Raw genomic sequence first — 27,473 nt, 5'->3', positions numbered from 1 at the left:
TACATCTGGATGTAGTTCTAAGTACTCAGTGAGATACTCTTGTACCGATTGATCGACCACTCTTCGCACTTCTGGATTACCCAACCTTGTCTTTCAGAATCGTCAGCACCATAGGTCTACGGTCGAACCCCGTCAGCACCAAAGAGGCCTGCGGTCGAACCCCGTCAGCACCAAAGTGTAAAACCTTTGGGTGATAATACTGAGGTCTCATGGGTCGAACCCGTCAGCACCAAAGAGTTACTGATCTCATATAAAACAGGCTTGCCAATCAAAAAATAAAATAAAATAAACATGATTCAGAAGCAATAATTAGTCTCAAGCTCTTACATCTTTGTATAGAAAAAATTGTCATGGTTCGACTTTTGTGTATCCTAGTACCAAGAAATGCATGTGTCTCTGATAGCGTGTAATTCTCTATTGACATCTCTAATATCCATTCTTTCTGATGGTGATTCCACAGAACATGCAACCCCAATTCTGACTAATGCATTCATGCACTCTAGTAGTTTTGTTCTTCTGTGGCTGCCAATTCTCATGCTATAAGTATCTCCTAAAGTGTCATCTCCATCAAATAGAAGTATTGGATCTACAATCCTTACAATTTGATCTTGCAAACCATTGCTAGCATACCTATGGAGGCTTAAACCGTCTTTAAACAGCTCATCGGTTGGTCTCTTTCCTGTGGACATTTCCAACACCAGAATTCCATAACTATACACATCACCCTGTGTGGATGCATCAGCTCCCATACCATATTCTGCAACATATACATCAATCGCTAGTTTCCATTAAACATTTAAATATAAAATATATATACATATTAAGAGCCATTGGCCAACAAAAAGAAATTGAAAAAAAGAAAAAAAAGAAAAATAATTTTAATAGTCATATCATAATAAATGTCCTCGCAATTGTCAGTTAAGATATTGATAGAAGTAAACAAACTAGCTTAATTACCACCACAACCATGATTCTTTCATCCTCGATCTTTTCAATTTTAACTCAACTAGCATGGGCTGAAAAGAATTAAATCAAGTTGATGGTTTTTATTCTCTCTAACAATTCCTTTTCCCTCTTTTAATAACTATGATATAAGCTCCAACTATCCAAGGCCCTCATGTACCTATATCAGCTCATGCAACTGGGGTGTTAATGGCATTGAACTTAACACGGGAAGAAAAGAGGTAAAGGACTTGAGACCGGTCAGTATAATGTGGCTGCACATAAAGATTTCAACTAATGTAGTATACGCGATATTGATTTCATACATTTATGAATTGGAAAAATAATTTAAATCAACATTATTGAAATTCCTACCTGGAGCGGCATAGCCAATAGATCCTTTTACCCAAGTTGATGTACTTTGATTATCATGCAAGTTCTCCATTGATCCCGAAAAAAGCTTTGCTAAACCAAAATCACCAACATGAGCTACCATATTATTATCAAGAAGCACATTGCTTGGCTTTAGATCACGATGAATAACCAAAACGTGGCACTCGTGATGAAGATAGCTAAGTGCAGAAGCAACATCAACGGCGACATTTAGTCTTTGTAGCAGGTTCAAATTCAATTCTTCATCTTGTTCACTAATCTCTTGATGCAACCACTTCTCTAAACTTCCATTTTGCATGAACTCAAAGACTAGTGCTTTGAATTCATTTCCTTCATAATCCACACTAGAGCAAGAAGTTAGAATCTTAACAAGATTTCGATGGTGGATATAACGCAATGATTCACACTCTGCCATGAAACTCTTTAACGCTCCTCTCAATTGAAGTTTGAACACCTTAACAACAACAACAGTTTCATATTGGTTGAGCATTCCCTTATACACACTGCCGAAACCACCTGAACCAACAAGATTTGTTGGAGAAAATCCACGAGTTGCTTGAGAAAGATCTCCGTAAGAGACCTTAACATGTTGATCACTGAATGATTGTGAAGAAGCCGTTTTAGGTTTACTTTTTCTTCTCAAGTAAAATATTAGAGAACATGATGCCAAAAGAATGAACACGCCAAGACCGATGATAACGGCTATTTTGAAAGATCGGACCGATTGCGTAAATCGGCATGGCGGCAATTGCAGTTCACGATACCCCACGAGATCGGAATTTCCAACAACCTGAAAAATTGCTGTAATTTTAAAAATTCCGTTCATTGGTACCTCACCTTCAAATTTATTGAAGGATAGATTTAATATTCGGAGATACGAAAGTTCTCCCAATATTTTGGAATTTCACCGACAAATTGTTGCTTGATAGATCTAACTCTTGGACATTCTTTAAAGAACTCAAAGATTGAGGAACTGTCCCTTCAAACAAATTATCGTCCAAGTACAACTTTTCCGGACTCAAACACTCACCAAGAGTACTAGGTATTAAACCGGACAACTTATTTCCGGGCCTTTGATATCAACAAGGTTTTTAAGTTTTCCTACTTCTAAAGGTAGGGAACCAGTTAAGGAGTTCATAGAGAAGTTAAGATAAAGCAGAGAGGAAAGGAAAAAGGTCTCTTTAGGTAGGGTACCATTTAGGTTGTTTTGTTCCAGACTTAGTTTTTGCAAATGGCTAAGAGCACCAAGACCTGAAGGAATGTTTCCTTCCAGTCTGTTCCTTCCCAAATACAATTCACTCAATTTAGTATTGTTTGCGAGAGAAGATGGGATCGGTCCAGATAATTTGTTTTCGAACAGATATAACCCCTGTAAACTACGGAGTTTTCCAATAGAAGATGGAATTCTACCGGAAAAGTTATTAGACATGAGTTCTAATATAAATAAACTGACCAGGTTCCCAATCCCTTCTGGGATAATTCCAGATATTTGATTTTTTCCTAGATACAACCTCTCCATTTGCTTGGAGAGATTGGTAATTGAGTTCGGGAAAACACCTCCAAAATTGTTTTCGTCCAAGCCCAATACCTTTAGATTACTGGAGTTGGTCAAATAAGTGATAAAACTCAAATCATGAGCTTCTCCTGTTCCTAGATGATTACGTCCAAGATTTAGCCGTTCAATAGTTTGAGGGAATTGAAAATCCTTAGGAACTTGTCCCTTAAAATTGTTTTCTGGAATATCAAAATCTTGGAGTTTAGAAGCATTAGCTAATGAAACTGGGAGTAGTCCAGAAAGTTGATTTCCAGCACCCCAGAAAACAGCGAGATTAGGAAGAGTGATGCCCATGTCTTGTGGAAGACTACCACTAAATTGGTTATAGGAAATTGCTAATTTTTCATTCAGGGATGAGATGTTGAAAATTGTTGAAGGGACCTCACCAGACAGTCTATTAACTGAAACACTGAAATAATTTAAGTTTGACAGTCTACCAAAGCTGGCTGGAATACTTCCAACCAAATGATTTACACCTGTTGAGAATTTTTGAAGCGACGAAAGATTACCTAAAGAAGGTGGTAGCACTCCTGTCAGATTGGCTCTTCCAATACCCAAGACTTCAAGCTTTGACAATGAGCCAAGCTCTGCCGGAATATTCCCTGTAAATTTGTTCGAACTTATATGAAGGACCCTGAGTTCAATACATTGGGTTAGATTGACTGGAATTTCTCCTTCAAAAGTGTTATCGAACAGAGTGAGTTCTTGAAGACGAGACAAGCGACCGGTTTCTTGTGGGATATCACCGTAGAGTTGATTGTGCTGCAAGTCGATGACCCTTAAGAAAGTGAGGTTTCCAATATGAGGCGATAACGATCCAGCCAAACTATGGCTGGAAAGATTCAAACTTATGACTCTTTGATGACGCTTGCCACATGTAATTCCTTGCCACTGACAGAAATGGAAAGATTGGTTCCAGGAGCTTAAGCCGCCTTGAATTCCATCTCTAATAGCGATTAGAGACTGGAGATCAGTCTCATTTCCAGAGGTGGCCATAGAAGGTTTTGTTAGTGAGATCAATTGGTTAAAGAGTAGGAAGATGATGTAAAAGTTAAAAACTGTAAATGCCATCTTTGGGAATTGTATAAACTAAAAGGTATGTGGTGTAGTAATATATAGGAGCATTGCTTGTCAAGATCTCCATTAGTGTTGTGGTGTAGAATAATTTGGTAATCAGAGTCATTTTCAATATAATGTCGAGTAGAACTCAAAACTGGTTTATCTGGATTCTGGAGAACTAATAGACAAAGGAGAGGAAAGAGTCAAGCAGAGATGATGATACGGTGTTTTTGCTCCATATATTTTCTTAATAAATCATTTTCTTAATATATAGGAGCATATATTGCCTGTGAAGATCTCCATTAGTCTTGCCGTGTAGAATAATTTGCTCCATATATTTTCTCAATAAATCATTTTACATCAACCACGTAAGCATATTTCATTTAAAACCAAAAAGTAATATTCAAAGTTTAAAATCAAAGGCCCCTTCTCTTTTGTCGTGGTCACATAGAGATGAAATTAATTACCCATGAGACGAGACCAATAAAACATGATAATACATATTCCACGAGCTTATAAATGTGATAAAAAATGTACAATATTGCATACACATTGCAGCTTGACTAGTCCCAAGCATGGCCTCAAGTCAGTAGTTTTCCAAAACTAGATGCAGTTACGAAACCCCCAGTGAATGTCACTCACCACAGGCCACAGACTAAAATTTCAACTTGACTAATATAGAGCTTTGAACGGAGTTGATTGGCTTAAAATTATTTCCTGATATGTTAGGTTGGCTACTTCTATACACTGTTTGAGCCTTTGAGGCTTTGGTAGAACTTAATCTTGGCTAACATCCGTATCTCTACAACATGCTTCTTCTGAGAAGCATGTTGTGCAAAGAGGAAGTTCTTCTTAATCTCCCCAGAATCCAAAAATTTGCATATCAAACCCTCTCCTGATAAAAAAAACTGGTGAATCTCTTTACCCTGCCACAGTGCGGCCAACCTTGCACAAGCAGGGAGAACCGAGACAAGTATTACCTTGTTGGGTTCAATGTCGCTTACGAGCATTCCTCTCAAAAAGTTCAAAGCACTAACCCCCTGTCCATGCTGAGCACAAGCAGAAATAATTGAATTCCAAACAACTACATCTTTATCGGAAAGGACATTGAACACAGAGCAGGCCCATTCCATGTGATCACATCCCGAGTACATTGTTATAAGAGCACTTCCTACACCAGTGGACAACTCGATCTGTTTTCTAATAAGTAATAACAAACCCATGGATTTCCTTCCCTAATTTCAAATCCTTCACCAGGGAACAAGCTGCTAAGTCCCCAGACAACGTGATTGTATTTGGCTTTGTATTTGTTTCACACATTCTATAAAAGAACTCAAGAGCCATTATCCCATCTCCGTTCTGGGTATAACCTGTGATCAGCCCATTCCATGTAATAACATCGGGCTCCACACCTAGAGATTTCATCTCATTAAAAAGCTCAAAAGTTTCCTCACGACAACCTTTCTGTGCATAACCCGCAAGCATGGCATTCCATAATATCAGATCCTTTTGTTTGATAGAATTGAATTTCCAATGAGCAACCTCTACAGTTCGACATTTAGCATACAAATCTACCAGCGAGTTGGCAACGAGCAAATCTGAGACCAACGCGTCAGGATCTCCTTTCCATGTCAAAGCAACAACAAATTTGTAGAAACAGCGCTAGCAATGGTAATCGAGTTAGGCTTTACTCTCTCCATTATCATCAGACTGAAAACCTGCAATGCTCGATATGAACACCCATTCTGCTCATAAGATGAAAGGGCCGAATCTGCAAAACCTTTCCCTAAACAAGCATGTAATAGGTTTATGTAGTTTGTTTTAATTTAAATCTTTTCATTAATTTATTTATTTTCGAATAAGAAGAAGTAGACATTAGAAAATTTACATTAGGCTTTCATTAACAAAATGTATGGCATTCAAATTCCTTCCAAAGCAGGATACATAATGAAGTCAAGTCCCCCAACCTATTTCCCAACCCCCAAAAACGTTAGCATACTCTGAAGCGGAATACAAGTTATCCATTGAAAACCGCTTAATAGATAACTTTCACAAATGATATGACCCCTTTCAATCCAAAAACCCGCTTCGAGGTAAATTTTGACACGATGTTTTGGGCAACAGTTTGCTGAAACTGTGTACATCTTGGGGTCTGAACAAATGTATCAAATGTCCAGCTGCTCAAGACTAAACGTGCTTGCAGCTTTCGTTATGAGTTCCTTCCGAACGTCCACCTGATTCAAAATTGTAAAGACGGGTCATTAGGTACAAGGCATTCAGACTGCGGCTGGCTATTTAAGAAGCAATATGAATCAAAGATTTGCTTGCACTTTGAGTTTAGTAAAAGGTTAGGTAAAAGGTTTTTTTTTTCTTACTCGTTCCCCCATGAGAGACGAGAACACCATATTTGCTTCCGCAGCATCTTCAACAACCAATTGCTTCAGCATCCTTTTTTCAGGATCCATTGTTGTTTCCCATAATTGTAGAGGCATCATCTCCCCTAAGCCTTTTTTATTGCACATAGACAAGAGATAAGAAACTTAATTGGGTATAGATAGGAGATAAACAAAACTCAATTGCACATATACATGAAATAAATGAAACTCAATGACAAAGCATGTCTCTTCACTTTAAACGTCAAAAGTTTTCTAACCTTTAAACCTTTGGATGTTATATGATGCATTTGAAGGGAAAGTACTCTGAAGAGTTTTAAGCTGTGCCTCGTCATAACAATAGTGTGCCTGTTTACCCCTCTCAACCTGATACACACATTATAGACATGAGGAATTTGGAGATGGGCCAAGGCATACAATATTCAAGTATTTATAAAAAAAAATAAAAGATGAAGAAAACCATACCTTATACAGAGGTGGAACACCCACATAAATGCAGCCTTCATCAAATAGAGCTTTCTGCATTACAAGAAAAAACTTAAATCATTGTTTCAACTGGTACTTGATGATTATGAATGAAAGACTTTGCTCTACCTGATATCTATAAAAGAATGTCAACAGAAGAGTTCGGATGTGAGCACCATCCACATCAGCATCAGTCATGATGATGATCTTATGGTAGCGAAGGGCTTCCTTCTTAAAATCTTCACCCTGAAATGAACAAGAGTAAAACCATTTAGTACATATAATAGAAACTGGTTGGTGAAACAGGAAAACAACTCTAGGAGCAAATAAAATGTTTGTGATAACCTTCACACCAAGTCCAAGGGCAAGAATAAGATTTTGAATTTCTTGATTTTTGTACATAGCTGCCTCGTCCTTCCTTTCAATGTTCAGAATTTTACCTCGTAATGGGAGAATGGCCTGTATCAATAAAAGTATAATATGAAATCTTCTCAAAATTCTACATTCGACAATTTTATCCATGTAGGAAGGAAATTTATTCCACATGGAATGTAGTCTCACGTGCACAAATTATATGGTGGAACTTAAAAAATCACAGACGTTCAAAATTAAGATATTGACTTGGCCAAGCAAGTTCAACTGTGCCCAAACAATAAAGTAAATAGCTACCATTAAAGGCGGCTATGCACTTTATGTCCTCGTCTGATTTGGAAAACATGGGGTTGTGCATCTCAGTTCAACTATATTGAGCCTTCTGGATAACACTAGACCACTGAGTCCCCCATCCATACAAATCGCAGTTTGTAGTGATGTTCTTTTCCATTTGTTTGACGGTCTAGACAGGTCCGCTAGTGGGGTAGTTTAAGGATAGGTTTTCTTGGATAGTTGCAACTCCGTAAAATTGAATGTTTTTCTCAAGCCACCAGTAAGTTGATAGTCTGCCATTTTGTCAATCGCTTCTAGTGCTTCAACTAAATAGAACACAGAGCTCAAAGAAACCCTCAAAGATACCAATAAAACATTAATACACTAACAGCTCATGCTTTTACGTAGACGACAATCCTACTACATCGTTTGGAACTGGAAAGGAAACAAATCAAACCTCGCCATAACAACCAAAGATTAGCGACCTCTAAATAAGAATCTTGAACCTCAATCTTCAATTGAATTAAAACCTTTGTTCAACAAATGAACTACAGAAGACAAGAACGATATAGTTGAATAAGTTGAACCTCTAACACCAAACAAAATCTTAACACATTTTCTAAAACAAACAGTGTACTAGAAGAAGAAGCACTGAAAGATGCAAGGGTTCTACGTAAGATCCTCAAACCAGGCACGTTTGTCTATTGGTTGTTCCATAAGAAACAGGAGATGAAGAAAGGGGGACATACGGATCAAACGCTGGACTTACTCTCTTTGTTTCAAAATGTGGGATGAGAAGAAGAACAGATCCACAAATAGTTCGTAATTCCAACCTATCATTTTTTTATTTTTATTATTATTATTTTATTACTATTCTTTATTATTTTATTTTGTGTGTGTGGGGGACTGGGGGGGCGGTGGAGAAGGAGAAGTGTTTGTTTGTTACACCAGATAGGATTCCAGGCAGTACTGAGTCTGCCGCTACCAAGCACATACAGTTCTTTCGAAGACAACTCTTTTCACAAAAATAGGTTTTGCTTCATCAAATGAGCCCAGCAAAGTCAAGTCCGCTGGTTTACTTTTACACTAATGCAGGATGATGGTAACAATTAATTATGGAACGCTTGCAAAGAGTAAGTGAGAGTTCACCTGGAAGCGCCTATCACGACCTTGTTTTGCACTACCACCAGCTGAATCGCCTTCAACTATAAAGATCTCTGGTAGAATGTATGGACAATTTATAAATATATTTTTCATAAGAAGACACCATCAAATGTAACAAGGACCCCATGATTAACAGGCACAAAGGTAGTTACAATTTTATGATCATTCATCAGTTGAATGATTTGTTTCGTCAGACTTAGACTGAAATAGCTGACTCTAATACCAATAATTTCCCTTATGGCATATATGAAGGAAATAATATTCATGTATCCAACTTCTGAAGGAAACAAAATTTTCAGCCAATCAGATTGATCATCATAATTACCACTCGTCCTAGTCAATCTATTAACTGTTCAAATCATCCTTGACATTTATTAGACATTTATCATCGTAGAACGATAATCATGAGCGCGTAGAGTAGAGGAAGCAGAGTATACCAGATTCTACAGGATCTGTAGCTGAGCAATCAGCCAGCTTTCCAGGAAGAGAAGATGATTTTAGAACACTCTTTTGTCTCACTAATTCCCTTGCTCTCTTAGCTGCCAGAGCTGCCTAAATAAGGAAACAACATATAATGCATCAAACAAAGGGTAACGCTAATCGAGCTTCAAAAAATTAGTAAAAACATTTTTATAGAAAACTACCTTAAGAGCATTTAAAGATTTTGAGAGAATCAAATCAAGTACATCTGGATGTAGTTCTAAGTACTCGGTGAGATACTCTTGTACCGATTGATCGACCACTCTTCGCACTTCTGGATTACCCAACCTTGTCTTTCAGAATCGAAAAGAAGAGGAAAGTCAAATAAGAAATGATGATCTCAAGCGAGCAAGTGAGAAGTTTCATCACCATGTAAGAAATGAATATACATTTTGGTTGAAGATTATATGCATGAATAATCTATTGAATAAAACGATGATACAACACACACCTTAGTTTGCCCTTCAAACTCCGGGTTTGGGACCTTTACAGAGATTACACATGTTAATCCCTCTCTTACATGTTCTCCACTCAAGCTAATGTCCTTTTCCTGGAATGGTACAAACCACAAACCAAAAACATTAATTGTAATCAAGAACATACCGGAGAAAGGTGATAGACATAAAATTAGTTATTCAGTTTTTGTTTTTTTGAAGTTTTAATCAACCCCTTAGCTAGAATTCAAAAATTAAAACAAATTCAATCAGTACTTAGCCTAGGAATACTAAAATTTATGTTCGTCTTGCCATTTTAGTTTATTAGTCCATCTGCTTTGCTATGAGTCTATGACATCCCAGGGACATGCAACATTCACTTTATGTAAGTTGAAGCTCTCATCATTTGATTGCCTAAATACTGAGAAAATCTGATTGCAACAAAGAAAACCTTATCCATATCACTGATCTTACTTGGCTATTAATACAAGTGGTGACATCATGCAATCATTAACCACAGCTGCCTCAAAATTCTGGTTGGGCCAATGAAATATAAAGGGATTCAATGGTTAAATACATACAGCAAATATAAAACCTTTGGATGATGGAGGTCTGGGGTTTCAATCAGTTACTGATCTCATTTAAAACAGGCTTGCCAATAAAAAAAAAAAAAAAAATACATACAGGGCAGAATGAGTTTTGGAGACATGTTGAAACACAGTGGACAAATTTAAATAGCATAGGGATCGTAATCAAAAAGTTATTGTCGAAAGATGATTGGGAGATATAAACTGAGGAGGGTACCTTGATAAGTTTCGACTTCTTCCCAAGGTTATTGAGTGTTCTTGTCAAAGAAGCTTTGACACCATCGATATGTGTACCACCATCAACTGTTCTTATGCTATTAGCATATCCAAGCACTGTATCTGAATATGCATCTGAACACCTAAAAAATGACAACAAAAAAGAAATAAAATTAAAAAAATTAAATTAACAATTTAAATGGACACACCATTCCATAGACAATGGGGAAGCTTTGGTCAAGTACAACATTGTCCTTTCTATCTACCACTAAAATAGTTTTGGTATGTGATAGTAAGGTAATTTTGAAAGAGTGTGTGCTACATTCTATGAGGATACTTCCATCAAGTTTGAGGATGACTTATAAGACTTCATTGCAATGTAATTTGGCATAAGCATCTCACTGCTGAGTGCTGACATACCCAATACAACAAGTCAGCAATTGCCCTATTGAAGCATCAGTTCGTATAGTTTATACTCTATTGGAATGTACATGTCATTCCAATAGAGTGATGAGGACTTAAAAGTCTAAATCAGAACTTAGAACGACGGATATAAATATCTTACCATTGGAGAGCTAAATCAATTGTGATGCCTTCTACTTCTTTTCTGAAGCCAACAGTATCATGAATTGGTTTCTGGACAAAAAACACCATTTAGCCATATTGAGGTAAGCATGGCATGAAGCGAAAACTTTGATTAAATGCTGAATGCTCTACAACACACATTGGAACCATAGTGTCTTAACCTATCAAGAGAGAGAGACCTATGTATATTGTTTGAAGCTAAGTTACATTGACACAGATAGGTGTGTCTGTATCCGACACAGATATGAAGTCTCTGACACAGCGAAAATATTGGCGTAATATCAAAAATTGAGGTATATCACATGCAACACGTGAATACGCATCCGACATGGGTTATTCTCAAAATATTGTGTGTCCATGTAGCATAGGTTTGAAGCATAGGAAATGTGCATCTTGTTCATTCTCTATATCTTTTAACATAATTCCTTTATCGAATATACAAACAGAAATTTGGTGCATCATGGACCTTCTACTGAGAAATGGTCCAACCCACCAAAATAAAATATATAATGAAAGGTTTTGGGTAAAACCTAATTTAACAAGTTTAGTGAATAATTTCTTCCACATCAGAATTGATTACCATAATGACACTGGAAACAAAGAACACTTGAGCCACAAACTAAATACCTTATCTGAATTTAACCATTTCACGTACTCGAGCAACCCACCAGCATAATAGTACTCATTGTGTTGCGTCTTTTCTGGATCATCGTCCTCCTTTCTTAAAGTGATGGTAAGCTGAAAAGAACAGAAGAGAGCCACCAGAGAGAAAAACCCAAAAAAAAGGATGACGCAACATGCAAAAGATTAGTCAGGCACTTTGAGAAAAACCCTCACAGCTCGACGATGAGTCACAAGCAAAGAGTATACACTAATACACTATCATAAAAGTTGGCATTGTGAAATAATATGCTCAATATAATTGACAAGAAAGCACAGAAAGCAAGAACCAAAAGAATAATATAAAGGAAAAAAAGATACAGAACCAAAGGTTCAAGGCACCTTTATTAATTGTAGCTCATCAGTTCAAGCAATGGATTTTAAATTGTGTGAAATGTAGAATCTATCATGCCTTAAAGACTCATCATTCTCGTAGCAGCCCTTAACATCCACAAATGATTCCCCCAGATTAGAGGAATGAACTAATTTTTCATGCAACAGATGTACAAAACATAGATTGAAAGGGGAGTCAATGCAAAGATGGGAATTTGTTTGCTGTTGTTGTTGTGTGTGGGTGGTGGTGGGTGTGGGGGGGGGGGAGGGGTTTGTATTTGAAACCTAATATAAGACTAACTAAAACAATGGACCAAATCACCACATATTAATAAAACCAAATCGGATATTTGTGTATTCTTAAATTTCCATTCCATCGAAGATAAGCCAACAACCATCGGAAAAACTCAGTTACATTGACACGGATACGAAGTGTCTGACACGGTGAAATATTAAAACTGTGGTTCACATACAATATGTGTCCGTGTGTCCAACACGACCACGTGGATACGTATCCGACACATATTATTTTTTAAATATGGTGTGTCCATGTAACATAGTGGAAAAATAAAGATGTTAAACAGGAGTTACAACAAACATCTCCTCTCAACTCTTCTGTTCTGTTCTCCTTCGCACCCTAAACCAATGAGGTTCTTCACTTCCATCATGGAAATGTAAAGAAAATTAAGGATATCCATCCACAACCTAAGAGCAACTACCATCAACAACCCACAACCCTTGAAAACCATATTCATTGAATCATCGTACATATTCCACGAAAAGCTTCTGAATGCAATCTTGTTTTTTATGGGTCTTGTTTTAGGTTTTCTCGACCTACTTGTTTCTAATGAAACCTTTCCCTCTCCCCCCCCCCAACGTCTACTTTGGCAGTTTGTCTAGAAATACATATCTGAAAGGTATACTCAAATTCTTTTTCATCCTAAGAATAAGCTCCAAAAGTGAGACTTGAGGATCAAACTTCAAAGATAAAGATCCCAGTTCTTACATCAAAACTAGAACCGCAGATTGACATCAAGCACACAGGAAACCAAAAGGGTTATTCAGAATGTGGTCCTCGTAGGAATTATCTACTGAAAAGTGTAAGATGTTTGTAGTTTAAAAGTATAGCATTACCTCGGGGTTCAGAAAAGCAAGTTCCCTGATTCGTCCAGCTACTGTGGTGTGGTCAAACTCGACTGAAGTAGTAAAAACTGCAAATACAAATCAAATAACACAAGTACTGAAAACCTTGATATGGTTGATAACATCGATGATGAACTTTTTATTCTAGTCACAACTCTATTACCGGAAACCCTTAAATCCCCTTTCCCAGGTGAAGATGGGATTTGTTCCCCAAGACCTTGGGCCAACCTCCCAAGGCTTGACCAGTAGGCTACTGGAAACCTTCAGTATCAAACACAGTATTGAGCATGTGAATTCGGAAGGAAAGAAAATAAAATAAAATACCTTTTGTATCAGGCCAGAACCTAATTTTTGTTCCCCGAGCAGCACTTAATTCAGCTGGAAGTATATGAGAAGTTAAAGCTGTCACCGGTTTTCCACGAGAATATTTCTGTTGGTATTCCATCCCATCACGCCAAACTGTAACTTTCAATGCCTGTTCACAGAAAATTACTTAATTAGAATAAAAAGCACATAACATTAAGTTGCCATCTGCAAACCAGGGCAAGAAGTTGGCAATATGTCAGAACATCTTCGACGTAAATCAGAGTCCGTAGTGCTTTTGATATATGCATCTGATTCAACACTTTAGACACAAGGGGAAAAACTTGTGTCTATGTTTTGATGTTTTTGTGCCTAGACACAAAGCTGTGCATAAACTATAAAAGTTTGATGCCATGGGATCCAGAGATGAATATTTAGCAGTAAAAATAAATTGCAACAGAAGAAAACAGGTACCTCTGACAAAGCATTAACAACAGATAAGCCCACACCATGTAATCCCCCAGAAACACTGTAGCCACTGCTTGAACCACCAAATTTGCCACCCGCATGCAAGACCTGAAACAGTGTGATCAGTCCAAAGCATCAAGTTAATCAGAGGCAGAAATTTACCTTGGTATAAGCAATAATTGTTTTCCTAAAGAATCCAGATCCTACACAACCGGATGCAAACAATTCATGGAAAGCTCCAAAAACATTTAACTCTCCACACCAAAAAAGAGGAACAGGTAACCTTAAAACCCGACGTGTATTTTGGGCATTCAAGCTTATTCGGCTTAGATTTTGTTTAAGGATGGTAATTTTCCATCCACCCAGGTGTCCACGATCTGGAATCTTCTCTAAAAAGTTTTGTGTCATTCAATTAGATTATTACACTATATTCAACTTTTAAAATGCAATAAAATGACAAAAAGGGAACCTCTCCCATATTTCCTGTTTCCACCCGTTGTAAAATGTACTTCACAGCATCCTCAAGTTCATTGACAATGGCAAACTAAGTCCACTCTCAAACAACTCAGTTTCACAATTAGTAATGTCGGAGATCTCCATTTCATCCCATCACCGCCAACCCCACTTCATAGAATTACGAAATTCCCCTCCACACTAACAATATCAACGGTGAAAGATCTATTACCATGTACAATGGAATACACCTATAGGATCAGAATATGACTTATAAATATTAAGTAAATCATTTCAAATGATGTTAATTTTGGATGCCTAGAAACTAAGATGATAATCCTCAAAAGTAAACTTGATAAAACCAACATTCAAATTGTCATTAACGAGACAGACTACTGAATTTCTCCCCAGCATAGAAAAGGTTTAACCAATTTCAATATAAGATCCACCACGGCCAAAACACACATGCCAATACCAAGAAATTAGATTGCACATTTTTAAATTCAATATCTTCACAAGAATAATGGTCTTCAGCTTTTTTCAATGTATAGACATTCTTCCTCAAAGAAAAAGAAGTGACAACTGTTCAGTCTGTTCTGGTACCTAATTAGCAATGATCGTGCTGTATCCATAATTGAAACGAAACCTGACCTTCTGTACCTTTGTTTATCATGCTTTAGTTTTAAAGGTAATATAAATCAAGTCACTGGCATGCATATACAAAAAACAAATTGAAGGGTCTTCAAACTCAAAAATTTCATGATCAACAGAGCCTCTATAGCAGGTTTCAGCAGTTGTAATAAGTGAAGGTCAAGTAAGAGATGATACCGTCAAGACAGTTTCCAAGGAGGATTTCTTGGTGGCCGGATGCAATTCCGTTGGAATCTGAAATATGGGTGAAAATAAGAATTAAACCAAATAGAGACAGGCGCAAATATACCATATTAAGTTCCATCCCTGATAAAGCATTAAAAGCCATCACATGTGGACGCTCTGCTCAATACAATTACTATTCTGGGCAACCAGTAAGTTGCTTAAGAGACAACTAGGTAGAAAGCGAGTTTGCAGTCTCTTATGATCCATTTCAAAGTTGAAAGTATTGAGGCCTCAAAAGTTAACAAAGCAAAATGCAAGAACAAAGCCCCTCTTCTCAGGATTCTTTCTATTTTTCCATCTTAACTATGATCAGAAGATAAGCAACAAGAAACACATGTACTTACCCCACGACCATTATCACTGATGCTGACGGAATTATCCGCATGTAGAGTGACGTCAACTTTTGAAGCAAATCCTGCTTGGGCTTCATCAATGGCATTATCCAGTATCTCATACACCTTGACCATAGCAAAAATAGTAACACTCAGCAACTAAAGTGAATTGAAGTTTACATTTGTGGTGAGAGATAGTAAATACCAAATGGTGCAGACCACGAAGTCCTGTACTTCCAATATACATTCCTGGCCTTTTTCTTACAGGGTCTAATCCTTCCAATACCTGATAATAAGAAAAAAAAAGGTTACAACTTTATAAATTGAGTGGGTTTGTTTTTTTCTTTGTTTTATTATTACCTGAATCTGTTCAGAGCCATAAGCTTTGGAAGTTTCCTCTTGAAAAGCTTCCATGGCCATACTTGACGACATAAATGCCCTTGGTGAACCCGCATTTCTAAGCAGAAACCCACTCGAAACTAGTCTTCTTGACTGAAATTTAGTCCTATTAATAAAACAAAACAAATGTAAATAGTTTAAATAAATGAAGTAAAGAAAATGGGTATAGGTAAAAGTAAAGTACCTGGAAGTAGTAGTTGAGAAGAGAGAAGAGCGAGAAAGTAGGAATGAGGAACGTTGGAAAGAGTGAAGTGAGGAAGAAGAAGAAGAAGTGAAGAAACGAGAGGTGAGAAGACGAACGGGTATACGATGGGGTTTAATGAGTGCCATTGAAGATGAAGATGAAGATGAAGATAAAGAAGTTAATAAAGTTTCTCCAATCTTTCTTCTTCTTCAAATGGCGAAGGAGTAGTTTTTTCTATCTTTTTTAAAATTATGAAATTGCAGATAACCCCTCTTTTTTTTTTTTTAATCTCTGCTCTTTAAAGTTTAAACCCTACTTTTTTTTTAATACACGGGGGTTTTGGCATTTGGCGGTCCTAATATCGAAACGGGTAATAACTTGGACTTTGGTTGGGTTTGACTTATACTGGACTCGGGTCGAAGATTTAGAAAACTTGGGCTTGGGCTGAAGACGAATTTGGTCCACATATTATATTCTTCGGTGTCTCAAATCCATTTATACCACCAGTTACTGCCGTTAAAACTCAAAACACATATTCTCCAACTCCCAAGTCAAATAGAAGACATAGAGTTATAGTTTTATTAGTCTTTCGAATATGACCTTCTATTTCTTCCACAATTATTTTGCAATATCTATTTTGTCTTCCGTGAATGTAAACACTAATCTTTGTAGTGGAGAAGAAGAACAAGAATAATGCTTATATATCATCAACACATTGAAGATGCGCAAAAGAAGCGAGGATGCTTATAGGAATAATCTCTACTCTAGTTTAATTTAGATTTCACATTTGCTTTTACCTGTAAAATACTAAATGTTAGATGGCTTACAATAATAAAGACTAAAAATAGATAATTCATGTGTTGAACCCTGTTCGTGCCAAATCAAGGCAAGCATGATGATGATGAGTTTGTGTACCTCTAAAACTGTCATTAACTGGGATGCAAATACTAATGTTTATGGTGGCGTCTCTACTCTCTAGTCTTGGTATGTCTTGCCCCTACATGATAGTCTTTGTGTTTCATTCAGGCAACTCATGCAATTGCTCCTACTTAACCGAGGGCAGAAACTAGGGACTGAAGGGTGTATATCGAAGTTAGACACTCCACAACTGTGAATCCCAATCTTGTTGTTGGTTTATCTTTTATAAGTTACTTGTGTCTGTGTGTGTGAATTGGGGGAAAACAAAAAAAAATACAGAAACAAGTGCACACCAAACAGTCAAAAAATATTTGCAATCAGGAAACTAAGTATATCCTCTTTTGGGCACTCTTAGTGTTCAGAACAATAGTTTCGAAAAAAAACTAAGCCAATAAGTCTGCAGTCCAATTCGATGAAGTCCAATGCCGCCCAATGATTCAAGAAAAAAGTATAATGTTTAGGTTTTTACTTAGAGAAGGCTCATGTTTACTATGTGGCTTCTGGTGTTAAACGGTAGGTCAGTGAGAGACTGAGAGTGGCGTCTAGTGTAATCAAAGTTTCAAATGATAAACTTTTCAAATTATAGTGCCAGTGGCCAGATAAGGATTGTGCTCCATTGGGAGTGGTGTCAACTTGCCTATGGGGCTAGACCTAAGCCACCCTGAATCTTTAATTGCATATACGCAGTGTGAAATTCAATTGTAGATAAAGGAATATGGTATGGTGGGGCCATTGGAGGAAGATTTTCATAGTTTTTCAGGGATAAGGGACCATTTGAGTTGGTCTTAATAATGATAGCATAATAACCAAGTAATGAATGTTCTAAACAGTGTTTGTGAGGAACTAATACACACAATCAATGTATATTATACATGTGCCTAAGACAACTCATCACATAACTATATCAAGATCGACCTGCTAGGTCACTCATATCAAGATCTGCCAAGTCACTCATGTCAAGACCTCAGCCAGGTCGCTCATATCAAGATCTGCCAGGTCACTCATGTCAAGACCTCAGCCAGGTCGCTCATATTATGCCCGTCGTTTATGTCGAGGTTGTCTTAGGTCTTGTAACGCTCAAAGAAGGAAAGACAGTCGTTACAACAATTCTATAACAGCAACCATGCACTCATTTAAGCTCATTCAAGAGCCTCATGGATCAGAGGTCACGGGCTATAAATCATGAGGGAACTACCAAAGAAAGGGGGGAGCTCGATGCTCACATTCTCTCCACCTCCAACTTCATCACTCAAAATGAACTACGTCTGACTTGATTTCAGTTAATCAGAGAACTGGATACGTAAGCAGCTCACAACATAAACTTGAGTTCAGTCAAATATCTTATACAAACCTAAATATCCAAAATTGTAAGGTCGTGACTAAAATGTACCTTTATAGTGTTCTATATAGCTCAGAAGAACATAAATAAAGGAAAAATTACATAGAAAAACACCGATTTAATTTCTTATGCTCTCTTTATCTTTTTCATATTCATTTATTTTGTAAAAGATGTGATTTTATCTTTCATTTAAACCGTCGTTAGAGTAAATTACATTATCCATGAATCCTAGTACCAAGAAATGTGTCTCTGATAGCGTGCAATTCTCTACTGACATCTCTAATATCCATTCTCTCTAACGGTGATTCCACAGAACATGCAACCCCAATTCTAACTATTGTTGTCATGCACTCTAGTAGTTTTGTTCTTCTGTGGCTGCCAATTCTCATGCTATAAGTATCTCCTAAAATGTCATCTCCATCAGATAGAAGTACTGGATCTACAATCCTTATAATTTCATCTTGCAAACCGTTGCTAGCATACTTATGGAGGCTTAAACCGTCTTTAAACATCTCATCAGTTGGTCTCCTTCCTGTGGACATTTCCAACACTAGAATTCCATAACTATACACATCACCCTGTGTGGATGCATCAGCTCCCATACCATATTCTGCAACATATACATCAATCGCTAGTTTTCATTAAACATTTAAATGTAAAACATATATACATATTAAGAGCCATTGGCCAGCAAAAAGAAATTGAAAAAAAGAAAAAGAAAAAGAAAAAGAAAAATAATTTTAATAGTCATATCATAGTAAATGTCCTTGCAATCATCAGTTAAGATATTGATAGAAGTAAACAAACTAGCTTAATTACCAGTTTACCACCACAACCACGATTCTTTCATCCTCGATCTTTTCAATTTTAAATCAAGTTGATGGTTTTTATTCTCTCTAACAATTCCTTTTTCCCCTTTTAATATATCTAAATAACTATGATATAAGCTCCAACTATCCAAGGCCCTCATGTACCTATATCAGCTCGTATCACTGGGGTGTTAATGGCGTTGAACTTAACACGGGAAGAAAAGAGGCAAAAGGATTTGAGGCCAGTCAGTATAATGTGGCTGCACATAAAGATTTCAACTAATGTAATATACGCGATATTGATTTCATGCATTTATGAGTTGGAAAAATAATCGAAATCAACATTATTGAAATTCATACCTGGAGCGGCATAGCCAATAGATCCTTTTACCCCTGTTGATGCACTTTGATTATCATGCAAGTTCTCTATTGATCCCGAAAGAAGCTTTGCCAAACCAAAATCACCAACATGAGCTACCATATCATTATCAAGAAGCACATTGCTTGGCTTTAGATCACGATGAATAACCAAAACGTGGCACTCGTGATGAAGATAGCTAAGCGCAGAAGCAACATCAATGGCGACATTTAGTCTTTGAAGTAGGTTCAAATTCAACTCTTCATCTTGTTCACTGATCTCTTGATGTAGCCACTTCTCTAAACTTCCATTTGGCATGAACTCAAAGACTAGTGCTTTAAATTCATTTCCTTCGTAATCTACGCTAGAGCAAGAGGTTAGAATCTTAACAAGATTTCGATGGCGGATATTACGCAATAATTCACACTCCGCCACGAAACTCTTTAATGCTCCTCTCAATGGAAGTTTGAACACCTTAACAGCAACAACGGTTTCAAATTGGTTAAGCAGTCCCTTATAAACACTGCCAAAACCACCTGAACCAGCAAAATTAGTTGGAGAAAATCCACCAGTCGCGTGAGAAAGATCTCCATAAGAGACCTTAACATGTTGATCACTGTATGATTGCAAAGAAGCCATCTTAAGTTTACTTTTTCTTCTCAAGTAAAATATTAGAGAACATGATGCCAAAAGAACGAACACGGCCGCACTGATGATAACGGCTATTTTGGAAAGATCGGACATTCGGTGCTTAAATCGGCATGGCGGCAATTGCAGTTCACGTATACCCCCACAGAGATCGGAATTTCCAACAACTGAAAAATTGCCTGTAATTTTAAAAATTCCGTTCACTAGTACCTCACCTTCAAATTTATTGAAGGATATATTCAATAGCTGGAGATATAGAAAGTTCTCCAAATATTTTGGAATTCCACCAGACAAGTTGTTCCTTGATAGATCTAACTCTTGGACATTCTTTAAAGAACTCAAAGATTGAGGAACTGTCCCTTCAAACAAATTATCGTCCAAGTACAACTTTTCTAGACTCAAACACTCACCAAGAGTACTAGGTATTAAACCAGACAACTTATTTCCAGATGCCTTGATATCAACAAGATTTTTTAGTTTTCCTACTTCTAAAGGTAGGGAACCAGTTAAGGAGTTCATAGAGAAGTTAAGATAAAGCAAAGAGGAAAGGAAAAAGATCTCTTTAGGTAGGGTACCATTTAGGTTGTTTTGTTCCAGACTTAGTTTTTGCAAATGGCTAAGAGCACCAAGACTTGAAGGAATGTTTCCTTCCAGTCTGTTCCTTCCCAAATACAATTCACTCAATTCAGTATTGTTTGCGAGAGAAGATGGGATCGGTCCAGATAATTTGTTTTCGAACAGATATAACCCCTGTAAACTTCGGAGTTTTCCAATAGAAGATGGAATACTACCGTAAAAGTTATTAGACTCGAGACTTAATTTAAACAAATTGACCAGGTTCCCAATCCCTTCTGGGATAATTCCAGTTATTTTATTTTGGTCTAGATACAACTCTTTCATTTGGTGGGAGAGATTGGTAATAGAGTTCGGGAAAACACCTCCAAAATTGTTTTGTTCCAAGCCCAATACCTTTAGATTACTGGAGTTGGTCAAATAAGTGATAAAACTCAAATCATGAGCTTCTCCTGTTCCTAGATGATTACGTCCAAGATTTAGCCGTTCAATAGTTTGAGGGAATTGAAAATCCTTAGGAACTTGTCCTTCGAATTTGTTTTGTGGAATATCAAAATCTCGGAGTTTAGAAGCATTAGCTAATGAAACTGGGAGTAGTCCAGAAAGTTGATTTCCTGCCCCCCAGAAAGCAGCGAGATTAGGAAGAGTGATGCCCATGTCTTGTGGAAGACTACCACTAAATTGGTTAAAGGAAATTGCTAATGTTTCATTCAGGGATGAGATGTTGAAAATTGTTGAAGGGACCTCACCAGACAGTCTATTAATATCAACGTTGAAGTAATTTAAGCTTGACAGTCTACCAAAGCTGGCTGGAATACTTCCAACCAAATTATTTGCGCCTGTAGAGAGTTTTTGAAGCGACGAAAGATTACCTAAAGAAGGTGGTAGCACTCCTGTCAGATTGGCTCTTCCAATACGCAAGATTTCAAGCTTTGACAATGAGCCAAGCTCTACCGGAATATTCCCTGTAAATTTGTTCCAACTTATATTAAGGAGCCTGAGTTCAGTACATTGGGTTAGATTGACTGGAATTTCTCCTTCGAAAGTGTTATCGAACAGAGTGAGTTCTTGAAGACGAGACAACCGACCAGTTTCTTGTGGGATATCACCGTAGAATATATTGTTCGTAAGGTCGATGACCCTTAGGAAAGTGAGGTTTCCAATATGAGGCGACAACGATCCAACCAAACTCTGGCTGGAAAGATTCAAACTTATGACTCTTTGATGACGCTTGCCGCATGTAATGCCTTGCCACTGACAGAAATGAAAAGATTCGTTCCACGAGCTTAAGCCGCCTTGAATTCCGTCTCTAATGGCAATGAGAGACTGGAGATCAGTCTCATTTCCAGATGTGGCCATAGAAGGTTTTGTTAGTGACATCAATGGGTTAAAGAGTAGGAAGATGGTGTAAAAGTTAAAAACTGTAAATGCCAGCAGGTTTGAAATCATCTTTGGGAATTGTATAAACTAAGGTATGTGGTGTAGTAATATATAGGAGCATGGCTTGTCAAGATCTCCATTAGTCTTGCGGTGTAGAATAATTTGGTAATCAGAGTCATTTTCAATCTAGAATGTGGAGTAGAACTCAAAACTGGTTTATCTGGATTCTGGAGAACTAATAGAGAACGGAGAGGAAAGAGTCAAGCAGAGAACTAATAGAGAACGAATTGTAGAATCTAAGGTGTGGTGTGTCAAGATCTCCATTAATGTTGCCTTTGAAATCATCCGTTTCGGCCTTCAATTTTTTTTCTTGCCTGTCAAGATCTCCATTAATATCGCCTTTGAAATCATCTTAGCGAATTGTAGAATTTTAGGTATGTAGTATAGGAGCATTGTGACGTGTACTTGGTCTTGCCTGTGAAGATCTCCCTTAATATTGCCGTGAAGAATAATTTGGTAATCTGGGCCTTTCTCAATCTAATTAATGTCGGGTAGAGGTTCACTCCAATCTATGTACTGCTTAAACTTTCCAAAGCCAACTCAGAAACGCCGCTCACTTGATTATTTCCAGAACAACTTCATCTTTATATCGTTATTTTTATAGGACACTGATACATTTGTTTGGCAGAAGTAAATATCTACCAGACTTCAATCTGCTGTTTTCTTGTTTAATGTGACAGACGAATTGCTCTGCCAGAAGGTAATGGAGGATTCAAGGACATCATTGCCAAATAATAAAACTCGGTAATCGATAACGTTAGGATCAATAACGATCCAATACAAATGGCACGGAAAAAAAAATGCCTCTGTATATCATCCTCAAAGTTATACACTTTCTAGCTCAAAAATACGAGTTTCTACATTTCCCCGCATTCAGCAATAACACAGGAAAGTTTAGGACGGTTGTTAGGTCCAGTAGCCACATTCTCAATCTTCCTCACAACCAAAAGACCATCTCCAAGCACCCTCTGATAAAATAAGAGAAGAAACAAACACAGTTAGGAGGAAACGTTGTCAACAGTTTTCACAACAAGGACTGATAAATCAAAAGGTGGTTTCCACTAAAAAAAAGAACTTACCCCGAAGACGACATGCTTATTGTCGAGCCAATCACATTTTGAGCACGTTATGAAGAACTGCAGTGCAAAAGAGATCGTAGACTGAATAAGAGACTACTGAACTATTTCATCTAAAGGATTAGAAACATCCCAAGTAAAACAGTAAAGTTTGAGGAAACCTCTGTTGTAATAAATAGCCAATCTGTGTCTATGTTGAAAAGTCATGTGCAGACGTGCAGTTTACAAAAACTGGAATGACTTTGTACTCAAACATTGGAATACTGTGAATATTGCATTTTGGCCTTAAATAGGTTATCAGTTCGTTTTCCTTCTTCTCTTTTGGGATCTGAGGGTATGTTGTCCAAGCAGCAGACCAAATTCAAGCAACTACCTGCTTGCCTGATGTGTTTTTCACCTAGAATAAAGGCTTGGTTCAAGTTGAAGGCTCAAGTTCATATGCTGAGCATATGCAATATCTCAAGAAACTCACTTAAACAATTCTCTACTTTAAAGCCATGTGCAATCTGGAAAACTGTAGTACTCAAGAACTGGGCTATGGATTTACTCACCGATATTTGCAATCAAAGTTTCACAACTCTTGCTTTTTTCACATAATATAGAATATTAGCCTCTTAATGTGCAGAAATCCAGTTTTACACAATCGAGAAAGAAACACCTTAAATACTAAGGGATAATTTGAACCAGACTCGAGGGGAAAAAAACAAGTCTCAAATTGAACATGTAGACTTAGATTAGATCAAAGTAACAAATAACAATAACAAAATAGTACCTGGCATCCATTGGTGTTCGGTCCGCTATTTGCCTGCAACCAAACAAATGAACAACAAAAGGATGCATTAAGTTTGGAAGTATAAGTTAGACTAACTTGAACAGGAAACTAAAATAGTTTACAATAGACCGATGAAAGAAAAATATACACTGAGATACTTGACGTTTAATTTGAGTAACAACTCTTACCATCGATAACAAGCCAGGACCAGTATGCTTCGCAATGAAATTTTCATCATCGAACTTACTTCCATATATGGATACACACCCACTACCATCATTCTGAAACATTAACAACATTGTCAAATAGAGTCAGTAACAAATATGAGAGTGATGTTATAAAAATTGTGGCAAATATAACCTTGAAAGGTTTCAGACTGGAAGATTCTCAAACAAAAAAATCATCCAATTTTGGGCACTCCTACCTCCTACATCATCTAGCCGTCTCTGTGTGAGGAAGATGATGTAGAAAGTAGGTCTGAAACCTTAACAGTGTCTTAGATGATAAACCAGAAGTCCACAACGTTTGAAGATTGATAAGAGATACCAACCTTTAAAAAGTCACCAGTCTGTATCATAAAATCCTTGATCACCCTGTGAAACTGACAATTTTTGTACCCAACTGGTGTTACCCCTTTTCTGCAAATCAACTCCAACGAATTGAGACATATTATCAAAAACAAATATCCTCTCTGTGTAGCAACAACAGAAACTATTGTTGGTGAACTGAAATCGTCTTATGAGGATCCTGACGCAGCACCATCAGGATTCCAGGAAGACATACGAGGCATTATCAGATTTGCAGCTGAACACAAAAGTGAGTACGACAATTTTACTGCCCTAAAAAGAAGAGAAGTAATCGGGAGCTTTGTTCCCATGCAATTTGATCTTTATCTGAGATTATACCACCTCAATCAACAAAAAAAAAATTAAAATCTCTAAACTATTTTGAGCCAAATCCAGTTTCTTTAAGAATCTTCAGAGTTCAGACCCAATATTGACTCACTGAACTGACCAACAAGACCAATGTGTTTGAATGATAGTAAACTCCTCTAAAAACTAGCCCAATGTCATCAAAATCCACTAGACATCATTGACTAAGCAGAAAAGGTGACACAAACAATCCCTATTTTAAGATGTTTTTTTTTAAACATACTGATCACCGTCTGAATCTTAATGTCTGATTTTAGCTAAACCAAGGTGAACTTGTGATTCAGTTCAGGGTATCCAACCCCTTAACTTTTGAAGACGCACTTCACTTGTAGAGAGAGAGAAATGTGTAGCACTCAGTGCATAAAAAGCCACATTCTGTTTTTTAACCTCAGAAAAACCATGGATATATAATACAGCCACAAATTAAAGTTATAACTACTCAAGCGGAATAAAGGATAGGTGTATATCAAGTGTGCTGACTTACCTGTGTTCACCAGTACAGAACTGCCTGCAAACAAACAGATACAAGGTCAGTCCTCAGAAATAGAGCACTACTAGCTAATATTCGTCTGACAAACACCCTAAACTAATTCTGTAGTAGTCATAAAAGAGTAAACTGTGTAACAGTCGTCTATCAGTACGTAAAACTAGGGACTTGTAACCATTTAAACATCTGTCAAAGAGGAAGAGTCCAAGAACCAAAATGAGCACAGACGCATTGGCATAATAGTTAGTTGTAGTAGCAACTTGGGTTTATTAAGTAATAAAACAAGGAAGGAGTAAATAGTACCTGAAATTTTCAGCGGTTTTGGGAGCAATATCGGCGAAGAGTTCCATTTTAATACGACCAGCAGCAATAGTACCAATCGTAACATCGAAAAACACGATTGGGTTTTTCGGGTTTTGTGGTCTTTGGTGCCATTCACTTGCTCCAGCCATCCTCACTAATAATTTTCTTCTTCTTCTTCTTCTTCTTCAATTGAGACTTGAGAGTGAAACAAACAAGGTTGTTTCTTAAAACTTGCAATACTGGGCTGGAACTTTAAGCCCAATTGACAAAGCCCAACCCATATCTAACAGGCTCCGTAAGTGGGTTGGTTGGGGTGGGGAGATTGTGTATTTGTGTTAGAGTATTAGAGAGATCAATGATATAAACAAATAAATAAAAGTAGACGAATTAAACCAAGATTTGCAATAGTTTTAGACTAAATTATAGAACTTTAAAATTTTGTTTACCTGCAGTTTTTTATTGCTTGAGTTTGTTGTGACACGATCTTGCCAAATGTATAATATTTATGACATCTCAATATTGCGGTGAAACATCTCCTCCAAAACCTAAAGATATGTGTATAACATATCATTTTCGGTCAATGAATATTTAATTACTATTTTCTAACAATCCAATATGTAAATTAAAATAAAAAGTATTTAAAAAAAGTATGGAAAATCAGTTTTGAAAATGATCTAAATTATATTAATGGGTTCATTGACACTATAGTTGGTGGCTAAATTAACATTCCTAGTACATCAGACAAATCTATAAAAAATATATATATATACTAATTCTCAACCAAACAAAACAATGTTATTGAAAAAAAGTATAGACACACCAAATTTTGGAGTCCTAGAGTATTTATATAAACTTTTATCAATTGTTTGCACTGCATCTTTTGCCACATTGATTTGTTATGACACGATATTCTCAAGTGTGTAACTTTGCTTCACATCACAATTACAAAAAAATGCGATGAAAAAACTCTCATGCGAAATCATGAAAATATGTCTAGCATATTATTTAGATGGTGAAATGTGTAAATCAAGTTTTGTATTCGTTTTCCTTTGAAACCCTAGTTTTTGGGTGTTTATCAGTTTTATTAATTGGTGTTATTGATTCGAAGTTATTTCCGCCTTCATATACATCAGATTGTTTTGGGTTCTTCGACTGATGTATATATTTATATTTCGTTTAATGAAAAGGGTAAGAGTAAGGCGGCCAGTTGCAGGGCCTGTGTTGCGTAAGATAATACTTCGGCTGGCTATGAGAAAGGTTTGGTTATTCTTCCTTATTTGTTATTTTATATTTTTCTTATTGCACTTATCCATAACTAATTTCTCTCTCTCCCACAGCGCACAAAATTATATATAAAGTGATTGGAGCCATTCAACAAGGGAATGCAGGCCTTGTGGTTCTATCCTACAATAAGTCTGGACGGATTGGGCTTCATACAATCACTTTAATGGCAAGATCAAATGTAAGTTTTTAATTTTGAGTTCGTTGATTAAAGCAATCTATGATGATGCATATATCTACTTGCCAATTAAGTTGTTGATCCGACACTTTCCTGCCATGAACTTGAAATCTGAAAAACATATTAATTTGAATTTCATAGTAGTTTGTGCCCACATTAACATTGACTACCAGTTGGAACCGGATTTGTAACCAGATCCCAGGAGAAATAATGGAGTTTAGTTTCGCTAACCTCATGCCTTCATAAGACATATTTTATCATCTCTTATATATGGTCAATCGACCATATAT

At 36.9% G+C, this 27,473-nt stretch overlaps 4 protein-coding genes across 13 annotated transcripts; all 4 read right to left on the bottom strand.

Moving 5' to 3' along the window:
• Nucleotides 1-11: 11 nt before the first annotated feature.
• Nucleotides 12-3,961, bottom strand: LOC147484606 (uncharacterized). The gene is made up of 4 exons (XM_086579775.1): nucleotides 2,530-3,961; nucleotides 1,318-2,172; nucleotides 328-757; nucleotides 12-148 (listed from the first exon to the last, which is right to left on the bottom strand). The coding sequence occupies exons 1-3, from the start codon at nucleotides 3,959-3,961 to the stop codon at nucleotides 372-374; spliced, it is 2,673 nt and encodes an 890-aa protein (XP_086435901.1). The 3' UTR covers nucleotides 12-148; nucleotides 328-371.
• Nucleotides 3,962-5,823: 1,862 nt separating this feature from the next.
• On the bottom strand, nucleotides 5,824-16,394 carry LOC147484605 (DNA gyrase subunit B, chloroplastic/mitochondrial-like). 8 transcript variants are annotated; one of them, XM_086575873.1, is made up of 21 exons: nucleotides 16,070-16,394; nucleotides 15,847-15,991; nucleotides 15,692-15,772; nucleotides 15,499-15,612; nucleotides 15,107-15,163; nucleotides 13,832-13,933; nucleotides 13,379-13,529; nucleotides 13,046-13,122; nucleotides 11,546-11,656; nucleotides 10,899-10,969; nucleotides 10,335-10,476; nucleotides 9,548-9,646; nucleotides 9,261-9,389; nucleotides 9,054-9,168; nucleotides 8,602-8,669; nucleotides 7,153-7,266; nucleotides 6,937-7,053; nucleotides 6,808-6,861; nucleotides 6,603-6,708; nucleotides 6,325-6,455; nucleotides 5,824-6,183 (listed from the first exon to the last, which is right to left on the bottom strand). In XM_086575873.1, the coding sequence occupies exons 1-21, from the start codon at nucleotides 16,213-16,215 to the stop codon at nucleotides 6,115-6,117; spliced, it is 2,199 nt and encodes a 732-aa protein (XP_086431999.1). In that variant the 5' UTR covers nucleotides 16,216-16,394; the 3' UTR covers nucleotides 5,824-6,114. The 8 variants fall into 8 exon arrangements, 7 of the variants coding, with proteins under 7 accessions (XP_086431999.1, XP_086432000.1, XP_086432002.1 ...); XM_086575874.1 differs by having other exon boundaries at nucleotides 8,602-8,657; nucleotides 16,070-16,330; XR_015203722.1 differs by lacking the exon at nucleotides 6,603-6,708 and having other exon boundaries at nucleotides 16,070-16,333.
• Nucleotides 16,395-18,286: 1,892 nt separating this feature from the next.
• Nucleotides 18,287-22,532, bottom strand: LOC147484604 (uncharacterized). Of its 2 annotated transcripts, none has more exons than XM_086575870.1 (2): nucleotides 19,496-22,528; nucleotides 18,287-18,936 (listed from the first exon to the last, which is right to left on the bottom strand). In XM_086575870.1, the coding sequence occupies exons 1-2, from the start codon at nucleotides 22,161-22,163 to the stop codon at nucleotides 18,542-18,544; spliced, it is 3,063 nt and encodes a 1,020-aa protein (XP_086431996.1). In that variant the 5' UTR covers nucleotides 22,164-22,528; the 3' UTR covers nucleotides 18,287-18,541. The 2 variants fall into 2 exon arrangements, with proteins under 2 accessions (XP_086431996.1, XP_086431997.1); XM_086575871.1 differs by lacking the exon at nucleotides 18,287-18,936 and adding an exon at nucleotides 19,158-19,395 and having other exon boundaries at nucleotides 19,496-22,532.
• Nucleotides 22,533-22,878: 346 nt separating this feature from the next.
• LOC147484603 (peptidyl-prolyl cis-trans isomerase CYP22) lies at nucleotides 22,879-25,873 on the bottom strand. Of its 2 annotated transcripts, XM_086575890.1 has the most exons (7): nucleotides 25,725-25,873; nucleotides 25,419-25,442; nucleotides 24,553-24,640; nucleotides 24,191-24,283; nucleotides 24,003-24,035; nucleotides 23,234-23,290; nucleotides 22,879-23,122 (listed from the first exon to the last, which is right to left on the bottom strand). In XM_086575890.1, the coding sequence occupies exons 1-7, from the start codon at nucleotides 25,871-25,873 to the stop codon at nucleotides 23,012-23,014; spliced, it is 555 nt and encodes a 184-aa protein (XP_086432016.1). In that variant the 3' UTR covers nucleotides 22,879-23,011. The 2 variants fall into 2 exon arrangements, with proteins under 2 accessions (XP_086432016.1, XP_086432017.1); XM_086575891.1 differs by lacking the exon at nucleotides 25,419-25,442.
• Nucleotides 25,874-27,473: the final 1,600 nt, after the last annotated feature.

This window comes from Coptis chinensis, chromosome 8 (assembly GCF_015680905.1).
Source record: "Coptis chinensis isolate HL-2020 chromosome 8, ASM1568090v1, whole genome shotgun sequence".
NCBI classification, from domain to species: Eukaryota; Viridiplantae; Streptophyta; class Magnoliopsida; order Ranunculales; family Ranunculaceae; genus Coptis; species Coptis chinensis.
The sequence above is the reverse complement of the archived record's forward strand: the minus strand, read 5'-3'. Positions and strand labels throughout refer to the sequence as shown.